At 39.9% G+C, this 25,802-nt stretch overlaps 1 protein-coding gene across 3 annotated transcripts in view; it reads left to right on the plus strand.

Annotated features, from left to right (window-relative positions):
• LOC117294937 (alpha-adducin-like) overlaps positions 1–24,491 on the plus strand; it is a 63,584-nt gene extending 39,093 nt beyond the window's left edge. For 2 of the 3 annotated variants that reach the window (XM_033777490.1, XM_033777491.1), the window contains 11 exons: positions 34–182; positions 7,639–7,869; positions 8,467–8,709; positions 9,610–9,810; positions 10,194–10,466; positions 11,236–11,346; positions 11,917–12,009; positions 13,690–13,746; positions 16,984–17,149; positions 18,091–18,201; positions 19,182–24,491. In XM_033777490.1, coding sequence (XP_033633381.1) covers positions 34–182; positions 7,639–7,869; positions 8,467–8,709; positions 9,610–9,810; positions 10,194–10,466; positions 11,236–11,346; positions 11,917–12,009; positions 13,690–13,746; positions 16,984–17,149; positions 18,091–18,201; positions 19,182–19,459 — 1,913 coding nt within the window. In that variant the 3' untranslated portion in view covers positions 19,460–24,491. The remainder of the gene's footprint in view (positions 1–33; positions 183–7,638; positions 7,870–8,466; positions 8,710–9,609; positions 9,811–10,193; positions 10,467–11,235; positions 11,347–11,916; positions 12,010–13,689; positions 13,747–16,983; positions 17,150–18,090; positions 18,202–19,181) is intronic. The other variant, XM_033777492.1, reaches the window with a different exon arrangement.
• Positions 24,492–25,802: the final 1,311 nt, after the last annotated feature.

A 25,802-nucleotide genomic window follows, 5' to 3' on the forward strand; every position in this document is an offset into this window, starting at 1 on the left:
TTCATGACAAAACTTACCATTCTATTTTTGTAGGAACATGTTTAATACCTGTTGCCGACATCCGCGGTGTGGACTCTGTCAACTACAGCAAAGGGGAGAAGATACTGCGATGCAAGCTGGCCTCGCTGTACCGTCTCATCGACATACAGGGCTGGACCCAACATATCTACAACCATATCTCGGTAAGAAGAACTAAGAGAGGTTTGCGGTAACACGATGTGAATACCTCTTTTGAGTAGTGTTCGTTCTGAAGAGACCTGGTGGTTACATTTGGAGTTAAGTTAAAAGGAACTACTTTCAGGAATCGCACATCCACTTTTTTCTTTCTCCATGGCTGATCTCATAGAGCCGCTTAAGCAGAAAAGAGTGCTTTAAAAATGTCTGAAAGTAAGCAGGATACCAGTCATATATTGTGTGTGAGATGCTTTGTTGGCTGGTACACTTATTTTGGTAAGTATAACTGTGCCTAGCTGGTTTTGTGCTTTAAGCAGCTCTATGAAATAGGGATTTGCGATTCAGCTACATTAGCTTGTTTATAGAAGATATGGGATGCATATGAACAACAGTGAACTTCAAGTTGTTAGATACTACCCAACATGAAGATAGGGTCCTACAAATGGAGAAGTGTTACGAAATGATCTTTGACCACCATAACAAATGGAAGAAGCTCTTGTGGTGAGCAATGACTGTTGAGATGATCATAGAATGGTGTCAGCTTAATAAGGGTCCATTCCCTTGACCAGCTGTCACTGCATAATTTCAGCCAGGAGTCCGTGGGATTACATGGCATTACATGGCATGTTTCCACAGCCTAGACCACTTCAGAGTCCCTTGAAGTACCCTACGTCCATTAGGCATTGCTCCTTCAAGATTACTCTGGCTTACAATGGGATGCTGTGTGTGCATGAAGTAGAATGTCCCGCTGCAGTTTGACATGCAACACATGAGATGGTTATATTGGCCCAATTTCTTAAAGGCATAAAGGCATGAAAACTTGCTAAGCACCAAAATTCATGCTAAACAGAAATTGGTTACCAGCTAAAACTCTGTTAAGTTGACATTGTTGCAACTGGTGCCCCACTTCGTCTTTTGTTTAGCAAATAAATTTCATAAGGGGTTTTATTGTATCTTGATTGATAATCATGCAAGCATCACATTAACAAAAACCAATCTATAATCCTCGGAACTAAATAAACGTTTGTTTTTTTATTACTGTTTTTAATGGAAACCAATGCTATACAGTAGCCTTTCTTTTAATGGCATTGAGCAGTCCAAGATCGTGTTCAATGTCACTTAAAAAGGAGCAGTGTGATCAATGCAAACATTAATTCGGCTCAGGCTGTCTGGGAAAATCCAATTATGTTAATTGGGGCACGGACACTGGCTGAATATGTAATGCACATAGTCATAGATCGTCATAGATCAGTGGAGATAGTGAGTGTTGCGGTGATTCGGGAAAGATCTCGACACGACATCGGGAGTAAGGGACCACCAGTTATTTGAAAACTCATTAACTTACCAGAGAATATGTTCAATCATTATATTTCTCAAGTGGTTAAAACTGCAATTTATCACCCTGGAACTCGCAAGTGATACTTTGACGGACATCTGGTTGTATTTCACGTTCGTGGATGTACACAACAAGTACGACCAGTGCCAAATTTCATAGAGCTGATTAAGCACACAAAAGTAGCTAAGTGGTGCAAAATTATGCTTACCAGAATAATATGGTTACCAAAATACCATGTACAATCTGCTCATTTTTGCTTAGCTGAAAAGTTGTATGCAATATTTCCTGCTGAAGCAGCTCTATGAAACAGCTGCTTTTGAAAGTAGAAATTGGCGCTTACAAAGTTTCTGCTTTCAGCAAATATCAGCAGGATAGACCTACCAGTCAGAGATTGTACATGAGATATGGTATGATGGCTGGTAACCTTATTCTGGTAAGCATAGTCTTGCTGTGCTTAGCAACTTTTTGTGTTTAAGCAGCTCTATCAAAGTGTGGCCTGGGGGGCTATCGTTACCAGTGCTTTCATTGCCAGTGTCAAGTTACCAGCATTCACAAGCAGTAATGACTGCTGATTTTCATTATACCGATATGGGCATCATACTATTTTTTGTTTTACCCTCTCAGCCTCGGTTTGGGTTCAGTTAATTCAAACTCGAATGTGCACATAATGACGTGAGTCAGTCATTGCTTTTGTCAGCGCTTGAGCACACGTTAATAGCTGCTCGGTCAAAGGTCAATCAAGCAATCTGGGTGCGCGAGGTCAGACGCCAGTATTTACATATTGGCTCGATTATAAATCCTGAAAGCTTTGATGCGATATGACAATATCAAAACACCCCCCCCCCCTGATTCAAGAGGGTCACGAACAACGCAGAATATGTGACTGAACCCCCCCCCCCCTACCCCCCTTCAACCTCGACCACCATTGCCCAAATTTTGACGGTCGCACCAAGAGCATACAGATAAGGGACCATCCGGAGTACCCCACCTAAATCAACAGAGCTTTGATAAGAAAGGTGTTACTATTACACTGCTGATGGTATGGCTCGTGTAAATGCTAATATTTAATCAGTAAATGAAAAGCGTGCAAGACTCAAACCTTGGGGGCAGCAGACTTTGTGATAAACTTTCTGAAAAATGTTCACTCATACACAATTGGACGTTATTATTATAAAAAAATTCTGGTCTCAAAGTCAGGTCATTATTAAAGCAAGCTAAATTTTCTCAAGAAATATTTTTTTCTGGAGTAATTTGTCAAGTTTTTGAAGATATCCTATCATCCTGAACTATAAACGCAAGAAGCACATCAATGGAAAGAATGATCGCCCATCCACATAATGTCTTTTTTCTCTTTGCGCAAAGTAATTGTCTGCAATATAATAATGGCTGAATGGCTAATATACGTGTCACGACATGTTTTACATGGCGGAGGTTCACACAACATTAATTTTATATGGCGAGAAACCTTCCACTCGATGGTGATTAAAAGATCCCATAAAGGGAAGATAGTCATTTAGTTATTCATCTTAAAATTATTGAAAATCAAAACCTTACTAGGTTAGAAGCCTCCATTGTACAACAGCTTTTGAGAAACAATTCACTTTGAAGTATTGTTGATACTGTATGTAAAAGGTTATAAGTTTTTAAGACCCAAAATTTGTATCTGAGAAGCGCTACTGGCAGTAACTCTTCTCTGATTGTGTATTATTCTCCCTGCGTGGACATGTATAAGCTTTGAATTTCTCAGCAGTGCATGTTCACAGATCTCAAAAACGTGACCACCTATTGAGATGAAATTTTCACATGTCACATGTTAGTTTTATTGTACCTACATGTACACTAATATAGTCCATTAAACAATTGAATGGTTAACAAAACCAAAGTTAGACTTTGCCTTTAATCACCGTCAACCGAGGCCAACTAATGAGGTGGATATCTCAAATGTGTTTTTCGCACATCTGGTAAACATTCTCGGTTGTTATATTACACGAGCCTGTGGGATCCAGCACCATTATGTGTCTTCCCGTGCACAGACGTCATGCCTTAATTGCAGGTCTGCTGTACATGTATGCGTGCCTGGGAAGATGCACTGACTAGGCTACCGTGCACCGCCATCTACGTGTTGCATTGATTTGTGACAAGTAGCATTTTAATCCTGTCTGTTGGACCACGGTGGAGAATTGGTGCATCATACACTGTTACCAAACGTGGGAAATCACATTTATTTAGAAAATGTTTGACCCAGTTTTTTGCTTCATTAAGGAAAAATATGCAGCTGTTGAAAGATTACATAAATAATGTTCTGTAACAACACAAAATTAGCCACGCCTGTATGTTGCACCTAGAGTCCCCCAGAGGAAATTTCCATTTGGGAAAAAAAAAAAAACAATGTGGCAATTCAATTTGCCGCTTATTAGGCAAAAATAATTAGTTTTTTATTTATTGTTTTGGTTTGATTTTTTATTATTGTGGAGTAGACAAGAAAAATAATATGAAAATTTTCTCATATTATTTTTTTGTCTACTCCACAATAATTTTTACCAAACGAGACCTGTCTTCAAGACCTGTCTTCAAATTTTCTCAAAGATTAAGACAAATTTGCTGTTTACAAATTGAATGGAAAACAAGATTTTTTTTCAACAAAGCTGAGACAAAATTGGTTTTCATGGCTCAGAAACCTGCTTTCCTTTGCAGCTAGCTGATACCAATTTCATGCAGTGACCAATTTGACAGCTCTCATTCTGGCTATGGCTAGACAATTAGTGGCTATGCTGTCATATGTCTGCCATAACTTCAGATTGCCTTTTAATGCGGAAGCCACAGCCAAGCAAGCTCAATTTAGACACACCTCTTTCCTCACACCCAACTCATTCAACAATCCTGGTATTATTTTTTTCCCACCTTCAATCATCAATGTTTTGTTGTTGGGTTCCGTCTATCCCCCAGCCCACAATGATCTCTCTGCAGCAGGTGAAGTCTGCTCAAATTGGATTTCCCAGCATGGCGATGTGGAACAATCTCGCCTTGCTGAGTCACACCTCTGAGCTCATGGGGCTCAGAGACTTGACGCCCAGGCAGGGGCTCCTCCAGAATAAGCGAAAACATCATCCACTTAGCTAAAAAAAAACTGACCAACCGGACTAGTGCTGGATTGCCAATATCTAATTCATTGACTGGTTGGTTTGGTTTAATTTATATTACACTTAAGGAAAATAGCATGTCATAAATTTTGTTTATGCAGCTTTGCAAAAAACAATCCTAAAAGCTACACTTAGTAAGGGGCTACAAGAAGACCAATTATTAATGTGAGAATAACTCGGGGGAGCTGAAGGTAGTAATTGATATTGCTCTTATAACAATGGTTCTGAAGAACAATATTTGTTGTCCAGCTCAATAAAATTGGGCCCTGCATATAAAAAGATGTTTATTTTTTCTGTCACTACGATATCCTTGCATACAGTATAGTCATCAAGTCACACCCTTAATGATCAACTGTGTGCATTCTAAATATGCTGGATCTGCAGAGAGCATGCCACCCCATTAGGATGCCAGCAGTAATCATTGTGCATAATGCAGCTCTTCATTATTTAAAGGGGGATCGTCAAATCAGTGAGGCGTGGTCTAGTTCCTAGAGTGCACCAAGCAATCGTGACTGCTGATTCTGTTATATATTAAAATGAGAACAGGCTACTTTCATTTTGGTTACATTGTTTTTGAATTGAGAAAATAGATAAATCAAATTGACTGGCAAAATGTGTATTTATGCTTGCCTACTAATATTAAAGAGGTCAGCCAATTTGTTTTCTCCTCATTCGAAGAAGAACTGTTGCCAAAAGGTGTTGCTAAGGGACGGCCACAGCCAATATTTAAAAATGATGATGCCTTGACCAAGCCACAACATAAGCCACTAATTCAGAAATGGCTATAAAACCAACCTAAGGCGTAAAGTGCAAACAAGTCAGGCCCTGCAAAGAGAATTCCATAACACAGTTGGTGATGCACTAGTGAATATGACAAAAATGGTGTCTAGATAAATGTACACATATTTACACATACATGTAGAAGTGAAACCCTTCAGCACCAAATTATCTCAAATACCGAGCCAATCATAATCCCTTGTCATGTCCCATCCCGACAACAGGGTATTTCTAAACCTTCGCAGCGATCAGATAAATTATATTAAATGCAAGCTGCTGGAGGAACCAGCGACAAGCGTGCAGTCGAATGAACATGGATGTTTGCTCCTAGCTAGCGGACTACATGGGGGGTTATGTTATACCTAAGGCCTTAGACAGCATGGGCCAGGGCTGTCCCATTCATTCTTTCATGACAGATGACTACAAAATATCATTGAAAGGTGATCTAACTGCAAAACTTCTTTATTTTTCCTATTTTTCTTTTTCACTCTCCTCTCTGTGTCTGTCTTTCAGACTTGATACTTTCAAATTAAAAAAAAAAGACAACCTTAAAGGAACACGTTGCCTTGGATCGGTCAAGTTGGTCTTTGAAAAGCGTTTGTAACCGTTTGTTTTAAAATGCATATGATATGGCTAGAAAGATGTTTTAAAAGTATAATACAATGATCCACACACATTTGCCTCGAAATTGCGTGGGTTTCCTTTGACTTTGCGAACTAACATGGTTGGCAGCAGTAATCATTGTGTCATGCATTCTATAACAAACGGTTACAAACGCTTTTCAAAGACCAACTCGACCAATCCAAGGCAACGTGTTCCTTTAAATGGTAAAATTTGTGTGTGGAAGATGCACATTTGTTATTGCTGGTTTAGGAAAAGCATTTCACTTGAAGCCAAATCAAAACTGAGATGCAAATGTTAAAGATTATATGAAGATGTTTTAACTTGAAACACTAAAATATACATTTAGTAAATATTTAAAATATTTATGTGTTTGAGAAAAAAACTGGGCAGCAGTGGAAACAAGCACACAGGACTCAATCAAACTGTGGTGTTTTAGATCAGCAGAGATTGGGTTCAAGTCCCAGTCGTGAGACTTTGGGTGCATAAAAGCAAGACACTTTGCTTCGTCCTTCAAATGGGATGTAATGCTGTTGGTCTCATGTGCTCTGTTATGCACATAAATAGCCCAGTTAACATTAATCGCTAAGACAAGAAAAGAAGGGGGTTTGCCTGTTCTTGGCATTGGCTGCCCACTGCACTTTGTAAACCCTTATAAGGTGCTATGTACATAAATTGGTCTTGTAATACAAAACTTCAAAAACCTGGTTTAAAAATGTTTCTCTTTGTGCAAGTGCCTTGAGCACCATATTGGTAGATTTGCACGACTATATCAGACTCCAATATTAATGTTTGGTTGTGATATCACTGGCGCTATGCTTGAACTACTAGTATTGCACAGTGACAAGGTCTAAGGCTACATGTATACGCTTGACAATAACAGGGCATGACAGTGAACAAAGTGTATGGGTATCATGTATCTTTGTTGTTATTATGTATGTATGCATGATTCAGAGGGCAGAAGTCAACCTGGCCTAGACATTCACAGCGTGGCGTGATCTATGCATAGTTCAATCTGACAATATTTATGTACGAAAATCATCAGGGCTCAAATTGGGGGCGGGGGGGGGGGGGATCCACAAGATCGCTGGACTTGTAGCTCAGAATCTTCAATAGAAAAGGGATTTTATTTACACTACAAGAATCAAAATGAGAAGAGACTAGAATCCTTGTATGAGAACATGGTTTTATCATCTAACTGTTTTATGGGTGATGTTTCTGCAGGAGAAACTGTGATTAAATATGTGGCCTGAAAGGCTAAATGCCTGAATGTCACAAAAGGGATAAAGAATATTCACTTTTGTTTTACCCATATATCGTTGTGTGTTAGCACTGTATTCTCCTAACTTTCCCAAGTTTGGTGTTGTTCTTGACGTATTATTTCTTAAATTAAAAAAATACTTCTATCTGGCACCTCCGAACAAAAATGATGATAGAATAGGGAGCCAACTGCATGAAAATCCAGAGGTCAATGGCTCAAATCCGGTGCCAGTAACTTTTTACCTTCTTAAATCCCAAATCATTTAAAAATGTACACAGTCAGTTTCCCTTGTGGTTTACTTTGTTTTATTTCTTGTTTCCTTTCACCAGCTACGCGTCTCCATGGAAACAGACAATTTCCTGATCAACCCTTTCGGCCTGATGTACCACGAGATCACAGCCTCCTCCCTGGTGAAAGTGGACATGCTCGGACAGGTGGTTGACCCCGGCACCACGACCTACAGCCCCAACGTGGCTGGCCTAACACTGCACTCAGCAATCCATCACTGCAGACCGGACGCCAAGTGCATAGTGCATATTCACAATGCTGACGTGGTTGCGGTTAGTGAAGCTCTATACCGGTCTCAAAATAAACCCATATCACCCAAAACAATTGCGGTGGTGCCTTGTGCTTTTGCTGTATTATTTAATTTGTCGAAGGAAACCTGAAGTGAAGCTGGCAACCAATAGTTCACATGTAGATTTGCAAATCTTGTGAAGGATTGTAATGGTAGGAATCTGTAGATTCCGGTTGAGGGTTGTGAAGGGTTATAACAGCAGGAATCCTCCAATTCGATCTGATTAGTTTTTCAGCACATGCTCATGGACTGTTACGTTGAACTATCGGAAAGTTCTATTGGACTTCCGGCGTTGTGCATCATCAAAACTTTGCCAGAGACTTGAGGTTTGAATCCCGGTCTTGACGTTGTTGGGCAGGACACTTTAACAAACTGTGAATGTTCTCATCATCCAGGAGTGAATTGGTACCTGCTGGGCTAATGTGAGTGTTAAGCACTTAAGAGCACCCATTTGAGAGCCGGTGCTGCATTCTCCAAGGGAGTTGCCTCCATGAAGTCTCAGGCTTGGTAGTGTAAGGGACTGTGAGACAATGTTTAAAAGTGAGTTCTGAATGTCTATTTTTTAAATTCTTCTCCTCAGGTGTCCTCAATGAAATGTGGCCTATTACCCCTGAGCCAGGAGGCGTTGATCTGCGGGGATGTCTCGTACTACGACTACAGCGGCATCATCATCGGCGAGCAGCAGAAGGATGAGATCATCCGTGCCCTCGGACCTAACAACAAAATACTGTTTCTGCGTAACCATGGTGTTGCCTGCTGCGGGGAGACTGTGGAAGAGGCCTACTACTGGACAGCTCAGGTCGTCACTGCGTGCACTTCTCAAGTAAGTTGACAGCATGCATAAAGCACTTGCCTCTCACCTCTGTGGCTCGGGTTTGATTCTCGGCTATGGGGCATTTGTGAGTAGAGCTGTGAGTTGATTTTCTCCAGCTTTCCTCCCGGCTGGAAAAACATACACTTTTGATATTTTGTGCTTTATGGCCATTTCAGGTCAATGTGGCTGGCTGTATCTTTGTGGCTGGACCTCAAGCTGGATCCAATATCATGGCTCTGCTTACCGCAGAATTCTGTGCTTATGATCACTATTCTTCGCTTTCTGTGCAAGCGCTGACTTTCTGCGCTAGCTGTGTAAGCAAAGAATTCCTAGTAACAAGAAGTACGCACAAGCAAAATTCCGTTTGTAAAATACGCTTGATGTAAGTGCGGAAACTCCTGCTTCCGTAAGTGGCGATTCTTTGCTTATGGTAAGCAGAGCGATGTAATTGGGCACTGGTCTCCAATTGGGTCACGCCTGTTCCTAGGGTAGAGTTCAAGTCTACATGTAAGTCTTGGTACTACGAGACCGAGTCCGGGTCCAAGAAAAGAAAAAAAAATAAACATTTTCAAGTCCTCCAGCACTGGTCAATGATATTGAATGGTCAGATAGTAGGAGGGTTGACTGTACTCTGCATTCACCACTTGATATATTGGAGGCCAACTTGTCATGTCTTCCATTGTACTCCGTCTTGGCCATCATATCACACTCGCTGACAATACGAAATACTGTTCCCTTAAGCCTTCCTATACATTCTACACATTAGGAGAGAAGTATGTTTTCTCTATCCTTGCCTTTATTACATGTGTCCTTATTTGACACTGGTCTTGTGTCGCAGTAAACAAGCCCCCTGCTTCCTGCTTTCAGTTTTCCGCTTTTTAACCAATTATTATTTCTGTTCTCCAATAGGTCAAGAGCATGTCTGTCGGCTTGGACAATCTCATCTTGCTGCCTGACAGCGTGAAGGAGGAGACACGTAGAGTCGCCTTGCAAGGAGCTAGCGTGCCGATCAATCAGGAGCATGTGGAGGGGGAGAAGGCGCCAAGAGAGAGGAAATGGAAGATCGGAGAGCTGGAGTTTGAAGCCATGATGAGACAACTAGACAACATGGTATGGGCAGACAAACCTATTATAATTATTAATATGATTACTTATCTTCTTTGGCCCAACTTCATAAAGCTTAACAGTCACAAAACCACAAGCACAGTAGGCAATGTTCAAAGCAAAAGGTGTGATAAAAAATAATGAGGATTAAGATGAGAAACATTCCATCAACAAAAGGGTTGTCGATTTTGTTGGCAAATTCCATTGTTTGTGATTTATCATCCATTTTGAAAAGGGCACTTCCATTAGAAAATCTTAAGTCTATGGGAATCTTCTTGAGGGCCACCAATACTAAGACCAGGTTAGCAGAGACCATGGCCTCCATGGCCATGGTAGATTCCAGGCTTGTCACCAATTTTGACATTTTGTTTAAAACCATTTCCCCCCAGGGTCACCGAACAGGCTATGTGTACCATCAGCCACTAATCCGCTCTGACCCCAAGCCACGTAGCGAGGTAGCCCACCCAGCAGCCTCCTCTTCAGTCACTTACTTCTATGATGACGACAAAGACGGCAGCAAGTACCAGTCCCCGATGAAGCTGATGAATCGCAAACAGGCTGGAGAGAAGACTAAGTGGCTGAACACGCCCAACACGTACACCAAGGTTGAGACAGAGGAGGAACTGAAGGAAGGAGATGAAACTCCCAAGAAGAAGACAGTGGTGAGGAGTCTTGATGGCGAATCTGAACTTTCTCAAAGTCCCTGTTATAGACCCCTTGCACGCACATGCAGTGACTTTGCCATGCTCATTATGCGCATCCAAGATTACTTTGATAATGACATCAGGTGAATTGGGTCAATAGACCCCTTGTGCACTTCTCCCCACAGCCATTTTGGGAGTCAATATGGTGCACAAACATGCACACAAAATTTGACTCCTAAATTGATGGAAATGGTAGATGAGCATTGTTCGGAGGTGCGTTTGGCGTTGTATGAGTGGTCTATAGAAATCAATAGATCCCCTTGCATAGTGCAATTTGCTACCAAGTTTGCTGAGGTATTGCACACGTTTTCAAGCAAAAAGAACATTATTGTGGGCATACAACTACAATCCATTGGACTGCCAGAACATTCTGCTGGCCCACAACATTGTGCCGAACAATCCTAAACAAGTGAACACGCGCATTAGCATTGTGAAAATTCAAATGGGTGGAAGTCGGGGCATTGGTCGCCTTAAGCTGCACTGGATAGAGAGTGTCTCAAAGTTGGAGTGCTAAAAAGTGTGCCAGAGTTATAGTAGTACTCAAAAGAGATATTCACGTGGTGTTACGACAAACCTCTCTTAGTTGTACTGGTTATACTTCCACCATGCAAAGTGTCATATCCCACATACCTGTATGTTTTCTTATGGTTCATACTGTTGAGAAACTCCCTACCACTTCTCAAACTTAATTACTGAAGAAATTAACGTATTTTCTTGTGGTTTTTAGTGGGTATCGGACGTCGAGAAGCAGACTTCTGGAGATGCAATCCGAGTTGATTCTCACTCGTTCTCAAAGCTTTCTGATGATCCCAAGGAGCTGAAGAAGAGACAGAAAGATGTGAGTACAAAACAGGGACTACAATCCTGGCCATATCTCTGCCCCATCGCAACAGGGCCCTCATGCCCCTTGTTGTTTCTCATTGTGCCTTCTGCGCTTCCGTCGACATTCACGGGGGGGAAGGGGGAGAGAATGTTTATTGTCACATGGGAAGCATTTTGGCCAGGATTGTACATGCCAGTCTTCTAGCTTTTGCATAAATTCTTCCTTTTGTCATATTTTTCCTGAAGAAAACAGATTTTTGGATTTCAATGTATGTTTGTAGTTAAAGGGTCTAAATGGTTTAAGGGAAGGTATATGTTTGGTAACCACTTGGTTAGAAATACAGCAACGTTTGACAGTATCAAGTATTTTGGGAATCATTTCACTTCAAAGTAATGTGGTTATGGACAAAATATTCCAGTCTTTACCCCCCAACATTTGAATTTGAGAACTGTTACTGTCAGAAACGTTACTCAGATTGTGTGTTCCAATAACGAATTGTTCTTCCTGCATTGGCTTAACCTCACCGGAAACAAAGCGTTTGCCATGAGGAAACTTTAAAATGTGCTTCTCCCTGGTCCTATTTAGATCAAGGCAGATCGGTTCGACGACAAAGTGACAGCAGGCCCCATCTCTGAAGTGTTGTCTGGCGTACAGTATGGTGACAGTCGCAAACAACAGGTGGGTTGATATTACATGCACCTCTTCACCCATTCCATATCACTCACTATCAAAGTAGTGTATCCATGCCTCATGAAAAAGTAGGAGGCACCTTTTTATTTTACATTTATGGAGTGGTGGTAGATTGGATTGTCTATGTGTGTTGGTTGTCACGCAAATATCACCCAAACTGCACCACAAATCGATTCATGTTAAGTTTTTATTCAGCAATTCAATTTAAAGTTGCATTTATTTCCATACTTCATGATTATTTCGAAACAGTACATAGCCAAGAAGTAAAGTATAAAAGTAAAAAACAATAACAAACTTTTACAAGACAGAATTTTTTGTGTGTGGAGGCATCATCTAGAAGCCGAAGGCTTAGGGTGAGATGCCTGATTGACAGACAACAAAAAACAGGAACAAGAACGAACAGACAAACAGCATACCACAAATGCACTTGGTGTTTTTTCTTTTACTTTACTTTGTTCAGGTGGGTGTTTTTTAACACTGGGTGTTTGGGCGGAATAATTTGGTCAAAACAACCATGTTTGTCAATTGTTTTTACCAATGTCCCTATAGAGACACATTGGGCCTTACTGTCCAATCGTATAAGGGTTGATTTATTTGGTCATTGTTTTATGACACCAAGACATAGTTCCCTTTGAGGGGTGGTGGTTGGGGTGGATACTAAGTGCATGGATTTTTCTTAAAACCCTACAGACGATAGCTTTTCTTTCGCATCTTGGTTTCTTGGTTTTGCATGATGTGGTTTTTATCGAGGTATCAAGGTTTGGTTGGGTGTGCTTTGCATGGCATTCTGCAAGATACATTTATGCCTCCAGTCATCTTAGTTTTTCAGTCCACGATTTGTATCGTCCACAGACTTCAAATGCATTCCATAACTTGCACTTACACTTATATAAAAAAAAGACCAAAAAAAGACACCATATTATGTATGAGATTACATGTTTCATGATGTGGAAGGTTCATGGGGAAACATTTTGAGGGTAGAGACAACACATGCATGAGGCAACATCAAGGTTAAGGGTTCAGAATTTCAGGTTCAACTCATTTTGGAAACTGGTACATTGTGGCCCAATTGGTTTATGGCATAGTCTGTGTTATACGAACATCAATGACGGTTTAACATGTATTTTAATTGTCATGTAAAAAATCATTACCCTTTTTACAAAGAATGTTTAATGGCCAAATGTTTAGACCCTAAAAGGGTCTTCCTCACACCTGTATAAGTGAACTGGTGTAACAGAAGCAGTCAGGTTAAAGCAGTAAAAAAGGGAGCTAAGCAGAATGCATTCAACAAACATACATGTGCAAATTGTGACTGATGCGCAAACAAAATAATCAAGATAAAATCACTTAGAATTCCCTAAATTGCATAGTAGTGCTTTTAAAACCAAAGATAGACAAAAAGCAGTAAACATTTCAAGGACTCTGTTTCAATTCAGCTTGCATTGGCCAAACTTCCCACAATTTGGGTCCAGAAGGCCCCCCCCCCCCCCCCCCCCCCCCGTTTTGACAAGTTTGTCTTGGGGAGCCCCCACCCCGCCCTTACTGAATGAGTAGAGGCACATGATTTAGTATTAAGCTTTAGCATCATCCCATGCATTTCCATTCTTTACATCCGTAGACAAGATTTAGCTTTAGAGACATCCGTCTATATTTTGCTCTTTCTCTTAGCTTGCTAGGGATGCCCCATTATCTAACTCAAAGGAGTGTCTTCACGAGTCACCCAAGGTATCTTGACCTTTGACCCAAGCCCGCATCAGCAAATCTGCTTGGAACACCTTTTTGTTTGTTCCGAACCGCACTGTTCTTTTCCGGTGTCAACCGTTTTCCCGCTCAGTTGCATTCAATACTTGCTCTGCTTTTTCTTCTGTTTTGCTTTTGTCTTCATCACATATTCACACGCAGATGCTAGTTTTGCACAGTACTTGTTGCACAGTACTTTTAGTGTAGTTTTGAGATTGGTTTGGTCTATCAGATCTGGTTGTAAAAATTTTCTGAAAGCCAGGGGCATGTCTGAATATTCACTTGAAGTTGCATGGCCAGATTCATGCTGAAAGGTTTTGATTTGGTGTTTGTTTCTGAATATACTGTGTCAGATAATGATGTTTCAAAACCCAAGTTTTTTAAACTATCTGAGATCCTTTGAAAACAAATTTTTTTATAGCACCATGGTTAATAAAGCACTCTTGTGACTTTCCAATGCTAGGTGGCTGCAGACTTACCGAGTAAATTTCCATTGTTTACGTAGCTCTGAGCATGCGCATAATTCTGAGAACAATGGCTTTACTTGGTAAGTCAGCTGCCACCTATTGTCCCAGAAAGTCACCTATTGGGTTTGCCTGAAAAATGGTTGATGCGCTTTTCTTACCTTTCTAATCTTGAAATGGTAAACAGAAACCATTTTTGCCTTGGATTCTTTTGGGGTAAACTAACCGAGCAAATGGGTGTCTTTACCAATTTAAGTCCAGCGCGAACAGCTCATGATGAAAATTTCAACAAGGTAACTTAACCGAATTCAATGGGTACCAGTCATCTTCTACCCAGGTAATTAACCTCATTCAGTTTAATCAAGCCAAAAAGTCCAGTGTGGTCGCAACGTCCTGGTCAAAACCAGCCTGTAAAACACCACGTGCGGTTCTCTGCAGAGCAATGATCACATGACACACGGAAATAAACTACGACATGCATGTGTGATGTTCACACTCTGTTGTTGTCTCGGCAGTATATTGAAGTCAGAAACTGGTTTCTTTGCTTGCGTTAATTGCTTTGCTTCCTATCTTTTCAACCACTACAAGCTAGGTCATGTATTCTGTCACATCCGGTTAAAGATCACGAGCGTAGCGCCCTCATGTGTTTATGTTTAGTCAGTCGGTTTGTTTTACCACTGTCTCGGTTAGTTTACTAACATCAAATTATCCAAGTGCAGACACCGGTAATATTTTATCATTGGAATGTTAGCTATGGTCTCGGTTAAATATTAATTCAATGCGAACGCGACTTAAAGAAATAGACGTAAGTATGGCTGGGCATGTCCTTTAGGATAGGCGTGATTAACAGTATTTTTACTTTTATTTGGGGAGAGAGGGGGGAAGAGGAATATTAATGTTTGTTGTTTTGATTCCACGTTTTGCTAATACTAACCCATTTTGTGAGGCACTATTGTTGTTTGTCATGCAATATTTTGACATTTTTTTAATACAGAAAGCTTTGTGAAGTGAATCTCTATTTTGCAAAGTTGATCAACAAAATATGGGATCAGGGCATAATTTTGTAGAGATGCTGTTAAAAGCACAAAACAAAATAAACTAAGCAAATAATGCTTACCAGTAAAAAATGCTACATATACCAGCCATAAAGTACCATAACTCATGTACCATTGTAAACTGGTATCCTGTTCATTTCTGCTATTAAGCAGGAAATTGGTAAGCAAATGTTTCCTGCATAAACAGTACATGTGCACCCGTCTGCCATCAGCAATTCGTGGCCTTTAGTGTTTACTAAATGTAGTTGACCAGTATACATGCTCTTGGCAAAGACTGAAGTACAAGAAAATAATTATTGGAAAGTTCATTTGCTTCAAGAACAAAAAAGAAAAAATTGTTAATGCACAGTGATGATGTTTTGCAAAATAGAATACTTGGTTGAACACGCGCCTACTTTAGACAGTATTGATCAACAACCTGCCTGTTTTTGATTGCTCTTGCAAGCTAACATGTTTTCCTTTTCAAAGAATTTTGCAATCGATAATTTAATTTTGAGACTCCATGCAGAAATATTTGTCCATGCAGTATTTCTTTTATTTAAATCCTGGACTTGTGATAATTTTAAATATTTTTTTTATACAAATCATCAAAAAGTTTGGTTGTTGGTTGTTTGTTTTTGATGAATGTTTGGGCGTAGCTTGAAGCACCATTAATGTTTCTTTTATAAGGTTTTGTTAAAATGTTTGGTGCAATTTTTTAACAATGCTTTAAATGTTGTATATGTCAGGGATGAGATTTGACAAATTTAACATCTCCTGAACAATAGCTTCTGGGTTTTACTTAAAGCCTTTTGTCAGACCCAGAACCTGATAAATAATTGCAATTCAGGTTTACAGATTTTGTGCATCATCAGAAATGAAAACAAAAACAAGAGGTTCTGAACATAATATAGAATATATCTCCCTTCCTGTCTGTGTTGACTGTTTGACCTTTTCCAAGGATATTTAAAAGTGAAAAGAGATTAAAAGAAATTCCAAAATTAGGAAAACAAAATGGAAAATCACATGCCTGACATCTTCGCTATTAAAACAAAAATATATTGCACCATCCACCATGCTTTAACCCCCCCCCTTCACCCACTCTTAAGCCCTGTTCATACTTCCCGCGAATGTGATTCAAAATTTGACGTCACACATTTGCAACAAATATTTCAAAAGAGTTGAAATTAGCTCAACTCCTGCGAAACATTCTCAATTTTCGCAACAAACCAGGGCTATGACGTAAAACTTGTATTGCATTCGCATTCTTGAAGTATGAACAGAGCTTTACTCCATCCCATGTTTCTTGTTCACATATTGGTCATTTTCAGCTTATTTAGCAACAACCACTCATCCGATGCACTGAAGGGAACACGCCAAGTTCATGTTACAATACAAGAAAGTAACGGGTGAATGAATCCAATAACATAAGATAGAGTCAGTGACTAAAGAGCATCTATTCCTGGTAGTGGGACTGGACACCAAGGCCCCTTTGAAGTCATCGATCATTACTGGTTATTTTTGGTCAGATTCTCTCAAATGATGGGTAGCTCAGTTGGTAGAGCAGCGGCACGTTAATTTGGAGGTTTCTGGTACGAGTTCGACTCTAGTAAAATTTGTCTATGTTCAACCCCAAAACAGATTTAGCAGTCCAGACATATTCTTGCACACATTGTTACAGTGTTTCAATACTTTGGTGCTTTGTGGTCGTTTTGTCATACCAGGGTGGTGGAGGAGATCAGATCACCGCTGCCTCCAAGGGCATCATCGAGCGAAGCCATCAGAAGGACGCTCTGCTGTACACGGCCTACGCACCCAACCCATTTGAGAACATGTCAGAGGAGGACATCTTGCAGTACAAGAAAGAGATTGCCGAGAAGACGGGCCAAGGTAAGTCTTTGTGACTTTTTATCCCCCCTCACAACCTATGTAGTAAGGTCATGCTTGGCCAAGACTGGTCCTCTGTCCAGGCCGCGTATTTTTTTTCCCAGGACTGATGAGGCCACTTACCACAACTGGGCGTGTTTTACCTTCTTTCGGGTCTTTTTGCCCCACCAGGACAGATGAGGCCACTTAGCATGCGCCCATATGGTAAGTGGCCTCATCTGTCCTGGGGAGTAAACAAAAATTGCGTTAAGGCCAGTGTTTTTTGTGTCAGGCCCATAGAGTTATGGCGCACTGGCCTATATACGCACTCCGGCATGCGCGCAGGCGGCCATTTTCTAAGTTGTCAAAACTGGCATGTCACAGCGTGTGTTTGCGCGGCCATTTTGTAAGTTGAACAAACAGCATCGCGTGAGCGTTCAATAAAAAAACAACTCAAACGTGTATTTCATATTCAACGCGCGTGCAGAATGACGCGCTTGTCATCTTGAGGTCCTGTGGCATTTGTGCACGAAGCATCACTCGTGCGCCCTCTAGTTCTTATATATAACTCTATGGTCAGGCCAGTAAACTTATGACCTTGCAATTCCGACGGTCTTGTGTTTTTCAATTGAACAACAGTACAAGTACTTCACTGTGTGACATCTTAAACAGAAACAAATTTGTTGAAATGCGACTTTGAGTCTGCTAAATACCTCCCATGTTAATGAAGTATACTTCATACAAAACCATTATTTTATTACCAGAAATTAATTGTAATAAAAATAGTAAGGCATGAAGGTTTGTAACTTCTAGGCGTCACTGTTATTGAGATTGTTAACAATTGAGTAGATCTGAACAGTCTCACTTGGCAGTTGGAGGGTACCAGCCAAATGTCAAAATCAAAGAGATATTGTGTGGAAGTAGTCTTAAACCCGATCTCTCCCACTATGTATTCACTGTTCCAGATGTGAAAGAAATCGAGCTGATTGTGCAAGCACCAGACTCACAGATGAACGGTCCCGATGGAATGGAGGAGTCATCCACAACTAAGAGAGAGGTTATCATAACCAAGGGTGGTGAGTACCAGTTATTAGTTGGTTGCAATATCATGACTTGTTCGTAGGATCTTGACTTCAGTATACAACTCACTTTATGACCTAGCACCTGACTACATCAAGGACTTGCTCACGATTAAGCGTGTTAACTTCTCTCTTCGATCTGGCTCCCTGCTCGTCCTAGTTCTTCCCAGGTCCATGACAGTTCGTTATGGCAACCCAGCTTTTTCACACATCGGTCCTGTCCTCTAGAATACCCTACCCAATTCTATCTGGAACATTACAACATCTTATGTTAATTTAACATCTTATATATCGATGCGGTACCCGCTGCCAAAACATAGGATTCGAACTGCCTCTAGCTACCGAGCAACCTCGGTAGTCTAGTTGGTAAGACACTGCTCTAGAATTGCAAGGGTCGTGGGGTCGAACCCCACCCGAGTAACATGCCTGTGATATTTTTTCACAGGACTTGGGGAAAGTACTGAGTATACAGTGCTAACACACATCGGTGTATGGGTAAAAACCAAAATTAATATTCTTTATCCCCGATCTTATATATCTGGAACATTGTTTCTCTTGAGACCTTTAAAACAGAACTGAAGACACTACTCTTTACACAAGCATACTGTTTTTAGTTTCCTAAGCAATACCTTTTTCCATAATGTTTAACCATTGTAAATCTATTTGCTGAAGCGCCGTATGAGTAATGTATTTTAGAATGTGCACATTATGAATCCATATATTTTGAACTGATGGCTGTCGCATTGGCTATGGCTTGATTACTGCTAACAGCCAAAGCTGTAACCCAAGCTGGGCTCAATTTTATAGAGCTGCTTCAGCAGAAAATATTGTTTAAAATTGTCTGCGTAGCAGTAATAAGCATGATACCAGTCACAAATTGTACATGTGACATTGAAGCTTGCCTGGTAACCTGAAATCCATATCTTAAAACCAAACAATAATCATCCGTGGTTCTTCTGTCCTCCTTCCGCCTGTAGCCGATGGATCTGAAATCAAAACTACCCGAGTTGTAACAACCAAGTTCACAACCAAGGAGACGACACTGAACGGTGACGAGGCAGAGGTAGAGGAAGGTGAGGAGGATGACGAGAGGGCAGCTTCACCCCAAGACGCAGCGCTGAGGAGCGCCAGCAGCGCAGAGGCGTCGCCGACTAAAGACGCCACCTCTCCCTCTAAGAAGAGCAAGGACAAGCAAAAGAAGAAGTTCAGAACCCCTTCATTCCTTAAGAAAAAGAAGGAGAAGGCAGACAGTTAAACACCTTGCTCAAGCTCAAAACAATTCCAGCTTTTGTTGAGGGTCGTTGAACAGCTGCTCAACCTCTGATGTGGCCTCACTATCTTGTCAAAAAAGGGTAGATGGAACTGGTTAGAACCTGTTCCAACTGGTCGTTGACAGTATGAAATAGTACAATTTTATCCAAAATGGCTGCGGTCGCACCGGTTTGAAGCAGTTAGTTTACGATAATGATTTTTTTTCCTTCTCTCTCCCTTTTTTTATACTTGATTAAAAAAAGTTTTTAATGCATTGCTCTCCTCTGCTTCAGTTTTTTATTTCTCTTGTGACACTTTTTTGGGGTGAAATTAAGAGGGATGTGTTTTCAACCCTGGATAAGTCTGCCGTTTGGGCAATGCACGCTCACTCGGCATGTTTGTGATTTGCTTGGTAACAGAGGATTCGGGAGGTGGGGAAGTTGGATGTTTTAAACAGTGCTCATTCAGTAGTTAAATCAGTCTAGTTCGCGCTCAATCATAATTAAATATGTAATACTGTTTAACAGTGTATTCATGTACACTAAGATGACGTTGAGAGAGGCAGCTCTCGCCGTTTTTAAAACTATCGGTGGCGTGAATGTCATTAGCGTCCTCTTAAACAAATTAGTGTTGACGCTGGGGGATTCTTGAAGCCCGTGTCTTATGGAAGTTGTGTTGTTAATAATATATGTGGTCGATTTTTAATCGTGGGGTTGATGTTTCTAACCATTGGTTTTTTGACATCTTGTAGTAAAAACCCTTGTATTCCGGTCACATTGCCTGTAAATTTGATTCCAGATTATTGCAAGGAAAAAGACAAGATGAAATAGTTGCCAAGTATACACTCACTCATACTTTGGACAAATTGTCGGAAATATACAAACCAACCCAATGGGTTGCTGTTGCTGCATTATCTAAAATTAAAAAAAGGAAAACTGAAAAATGCAAGAAACCCGTCGCTGGGGGAAATTGAAATGCACAACTACGTAAAGATTTTTTTTTTTTAGAGCACCCCCCCAAATATTGTAGATTTAAACTTAATATTAAGTATTGATAACTGTTATAAATGTGCCATGTGACATTCTAAAGATTGTAAATGTAAAATGTCTACTGCTCATTGATGAAAATATGAAGATCCTTAAAAAATGTTTGTCGGTGGTAATATGTGTAGAATTTAATGTGTACATTTTAATTATTCGCTGTTGCATAGATGTGTGTAGTGCAAAAAATGTGGGACAATTCTTAAATGTAATGAATATAAGACTAAGAGGAAAATCTAGAAAGCTTGCAGCGGCGGAAAATGACAGAGGTAAGTTTGTTGACCTTGATTGGAGGAGGGGGTTCTTTCTGTGTTTTTTTTGCGATTTGTAAAATATTACAGGAGTTTTTTTAATTACCAAACGAGTGGTGCGGCCGTTGGCCGAGTGACAAATTTTTCAACTTGAAAGTTGGTGCACAGGCTTGTGACTGGCATGTCATGATCATGTGATGAGCATGTGACCATCGGCGTGGTGTCCATGCCCACAGCATGTGAGTCGTCATGTCATGGCCATGTGTTCAGCATGTGACGGAAATGAACGGAAGGCGTGGCATAGTAGAAGGGGAGGAGGAGAAATTTGTAACCCTTGTCCGTTCCTGGCATCTAAGATCAAGAGAATTATCTCTGAAGAGATGGACGTCGCTTGCAAAGATTGATTTAAAAAGAAATTCTGACACTAATTGAACAAAGCGGGGAATGGAGGGATTTGGGGAGTCAAAATTGTTGGGTATGATTCTGATCTTTTTGCACTCGCAGTGTACTTGAGTGATGTAGATATAAAAAACGTAGTTAATGAGCTGTGAAGGCCCACAATAGTCCAGCTTTATCAAACAGTGAAGTAGAACTACGCCGTCATACATTTCTACATTTAAACATTTTATAAATGCGCCCCCCTAAGTACAACACATTTTCCTGTATATGTGTAACTGTAGTGTAGTAGCACAAGTATTCTTGTCGATGGATCCTGTTCACGTGTAATTTATAACTTGAGTGTAAAACTTACGAGTCGGTATAAACACTGCATGAATAGTGATATGTATTGCAAATAATAGTACTTGGAATATCTGTAGTTGACAATTGTACAAGAATCATATTAAATAAAATAATTGAAAGAAGAAAAAAAGCGAGAAAAAAAAATTAAACCTGATGTATTTAATAAATAAGTAGGGTTTTTGTTTTTCCATGTTATTTTTTATGTTAAATTTGCAATTGAATATTTTGTAGAATGAAGCTGCAAATTTGTGAATAAAATAGTACCATTTCCCATATATGGGGATGAAGAAACACAGCAACACCACAATGGGCAAATGTGACTCCGAAAGTCAAATATTCTTTTGCCCAAACATATTTCTAGGGCTACTCGTTAAACAGAGTTTGACATTCCTTAGCACTGTGACTTGGTAATTATTCTGTTTAAATAACAGGCATAGGTGTCAATGCGGTGAGCCATGGGAAACAAAATGGCTACCCCCAATGAATATCTCATATGTCGGCCAAAATTTCAAAATGAGTTAATGACAAAAACTTGATGTAGATGCAACAGTATGGTTTGAAATGGTTTGACTGCCATCACATTTGAACCTTTGATGTTGTACAGTGTCGGACAACAGTGGGCAACAGCCATCCATTACTGCAGAGGCAAATGGCTCCCTTGGGCATATTCCCTGGGCCTTGCCTTGGTGCGCCTTGAAACTTGCATTGCCCTATAGCGATACCCTTAACTGGAACCAAGGAAAAGTGCCTTGCCCCTCATAAGAACAAAGTACTGGGCCTGTAAACTAAAATGTCTGTAGTACAATTTTTAAAAGTGTTCAGAAAAAAATTAATACAACAGCCGAAATGTAAGGCTATTTCAACTTTTTGCATCTGAAACCACTGACAATTAAAGGGTTGGATAAACAATAGCATTTTACAAATATATAACTTGTAATTCTTGTTTCAAATTGTTTATGGAACATTTGGACGACGCTTCTTTTCTTTTTTATCTACTGGAATATTTTGATCCAACTGATGTGGTATAGTAATCAGCAGTTATCGTTAAGAATTTTTGCTAAGCATGTATCATACTATGACTAAGCGCAGCTTGCTTTTTTTGTTGTTAACATCAACAGTGTCTCTAGTTTCCCCCAGTTTTTTATTTTGTTTTCCCTTCTTTATTTTTCAGGTAAATTACATTTTGAAAGTACTATTTGTCTAAGACAATACTGTAACAAAATGGTTAAACAAGATAATACATTAATTTTAGGTCAGGCCAGTTACTGGTTTGAAATATAGTGCAGTACTTTGTATTAAAATATTTAGTTTATAATATCAATTTTTCTTTTGTTTATTTGTTTTGTCGGAAAAGAAAATGAATTAAATTAACGTGCCATTGCCTTGCTTGCATATGGATGTAAAATTGTAGTCGAAAACCAGTAAGAGAACGACATTGATGAACAGGCCCATCGTACGCTCAATTTGTTGTGCAAATATACATAGGTCTGAAAACTCTATGATTTTTTGTTAGTGATGCCATGACACGTTGATTGAAAATGTAGATGTTAAATACATGAATCCTTGGCTAACGTTGCAAAGATGCTAAGCAGACAAATGTGCTTACCATAGAAAACAGTTGCTTAGCATAAACAGGTCACCAGCCAGAATGGCATGGTTTGATGTGTACTTTTCACTGGTTCCCATGCCAAATGGTGTCTAGCATTATTTTCTGCTTAACGTCTTTGCAAATCCTTGCCCTGCTTCGATTGGACAAAGTTGGTTTCAGTATGTTTTTGTGTCTGGGGTAAATTTATTATTGGATCACAAAATACACTCGGATCAAGGGGAACAAAAACTCAAGAGTAATCATGTCTCTAATGAATTGGGATTATATGTTTTTGATTTGTAGAAACTTCTTAACTTTAAAATAATGCCTGTAGGTTGATGCTATGTTTAAACACTTATGGTATGTTCAGTAAAGAGATTTCCGTAAAAATATTGAAGGGAAACTGCAAAGATTTGTTTGGTAGAATAACTCAATATTTTTACCTTGCTACATTTACAGGAAGGTCAGCCTTTGACCTTTCACCTTTGCATTTTTATCATGCTTACATTCAGTCATAGAGTATCTGTCGAATCTCTGCAGTTTCCCGTTTCATTTTAAGACATTTTAAACATTAAAGTAACTTCTCGAATCCATTAAATGTGTTGCATATCAAAATCTTGAGCAAATATTGACATTTTTGGGGGGACTGTAAATGAAATTGAGTGATGTGAAGTTTGTCCTTTTTAAAACTTTTTCGGGGCTTATTTAGATGTATGTCGCCATGTCACTGCTTTAGTCTTGTTAGATGTACTGTTAGTAGATCCCGATAGAACTTTGAGGGCGCTTTTCCCACGATACAGATGTTGGAACCCAACATGTAGATGATGTCAGAACACATGACTTTCATGTTCATTTTCGATGATGAATATTACAGTAAAGCACCCTCAACGACTGTATAAGGTTTAGTCCGTCTGACGAGAGTTAAGCGTAAAGACCGTTTTGTCACACATTGTTGTCCGCCGGACAGTGAACTCATTTGATTTATTATTAGTGTCAGGAACCTTGGATATAGACCTTTATTATGCTGCCACCATCTAGTCATGTGTCTTGTGTCAAATAACAGTAATGAATTCTAATAGTCATTTTACAAAAAGGAACCAGACTATTTCTCCTTCCAGCCTCGATTTGGTTGCATAATACATGTATGTGAATGAGAGAAAAATCAAGATGGCCGCACAGTGATAAAGGTTTATTATACTAAGAAGATTAACGGAAACAGATTGTAAAAGGTTGTGTGCAAAATACTCGTCCTACACTACTTAAAGATGAAGTACATTATTTGTTATTAAAAGGAAGTTTCAATCTGAAAGCTCCCCGACTGCAATGTTCATACCAGTACCAATACTCCAGAAAAAGTATTTCGGTCTGTAACTTCTGTTTAAATCACTTTTTTTGCCGATTTCAGTTGCGACACATGAAACAAAACCAGACGTAATTCTGCAGAAAAACACCTGACAGGGCATGGTAATCTTTCTTATTATTATGAGCGCAAAGAGAGTACCAACTTTTGGATTGTGTGTGTCCTAGAGCATAGACATTAAATTTACACTTCCAACCCCCCCCAAACACAATGATGTACTTTTCCTTTGAGCTTTTGTGGAGATCACATCTTTTGAATCTGTCTGTTTGTTTTGCATTGTGCATCTGTTTGTGCATCACACTGAGCATCTGTAACATAAGCGCGACTTGATATGAAGGAATGCCGTTTGTTGAAGCATTTCAAATTAAAATATTTTGTTGACAATATTGTCGGAAGTGAATTTGCGACAGATTTCTTACGTGTTGTGTTGCCAGATGTAATGCTTGAGTAAAACTGTGCTGCATACTGTATCAAGCTCTTTGGATGGTCCTTTTTCACAGTTCTTGCCACTAATGCGCATGCTCAGACCTATACGCCTTTCCTAATATTTATGCATGAGGTACGTCACAATGCTAATCCAAAACGAGGCGATGGGCGCAGCCACTGCAAGTGATGGGTGATGTGCGCCCATAGCCTCATTTTGGGTAAGAATTATGACGTCATGCTTAAGTATTCAGAGAGGCGTATGCGAGCAACACTAAGCATGTGTGTGCACTCTCAGAGCCGCAAAAAAGGACTGTTATATGCCTGCTGTCGCCAGCATCTCAAAAGTCGTCCATTGCCTACACTCTCCACCTACCAGTGTGAACTATATGCGATCAAAAATGTGTGCTTCGCTCAATGGGTCCAAACTTCTGGGTGGGTGAGACGATTCAAGAGATGTGGTCTTCATAAAAAAGAGTTATTGTTTGTAAGTAGTTTGGGGGTAGAGTGCTCTCACTCTGACGTTGATCTCTTTGTAGCTTTTGGTAGATGTGTGTTTGCGTGCGTGCGGGGCCGTGTGAATCCCCAACCTATCTTCTTCAAGGTCTTATTAGTTCTTAGTTTTTATTCTCTCCCTTTGCTAATAATAGTGGCGATGTGGTGGCATGGTGTACTGGAGCCGTTAAAAAAAATAATAATGAGAAAACAGAAATAAAACATGGTCCCTGTACAGAAGGACTAGCAAAATTCTTTGTTGATTGTATCAATTTGTGCTCGAGGATTTTTTTTATTTTTTGTTTATAGTAAAACACAATTTAATTGTGTTTAGTCCTTTTGAGGTATGGTGGAAATTATAAAGCCTTGTGCATACTCGCTGCGACTGCATGCACGCACTCGACAATTCGGACCAGTATTACACATTGCGTTTCCATTTACGCACTGCG

This window comes from Asterias rubens, chromosome 9 (assembly GCF_902459465.1).
Source record: "Asterias rubens chromosome 9, eAstRub1.3, whole genome shotgun sequence".
In the NCBI taxonomy this organism is placed as follows: Eukaryota; Metazoa; Echinodermata; class Asteroidea; order Forcipulatida; family Asteriidae; genus Asterias; species Asterias rubens.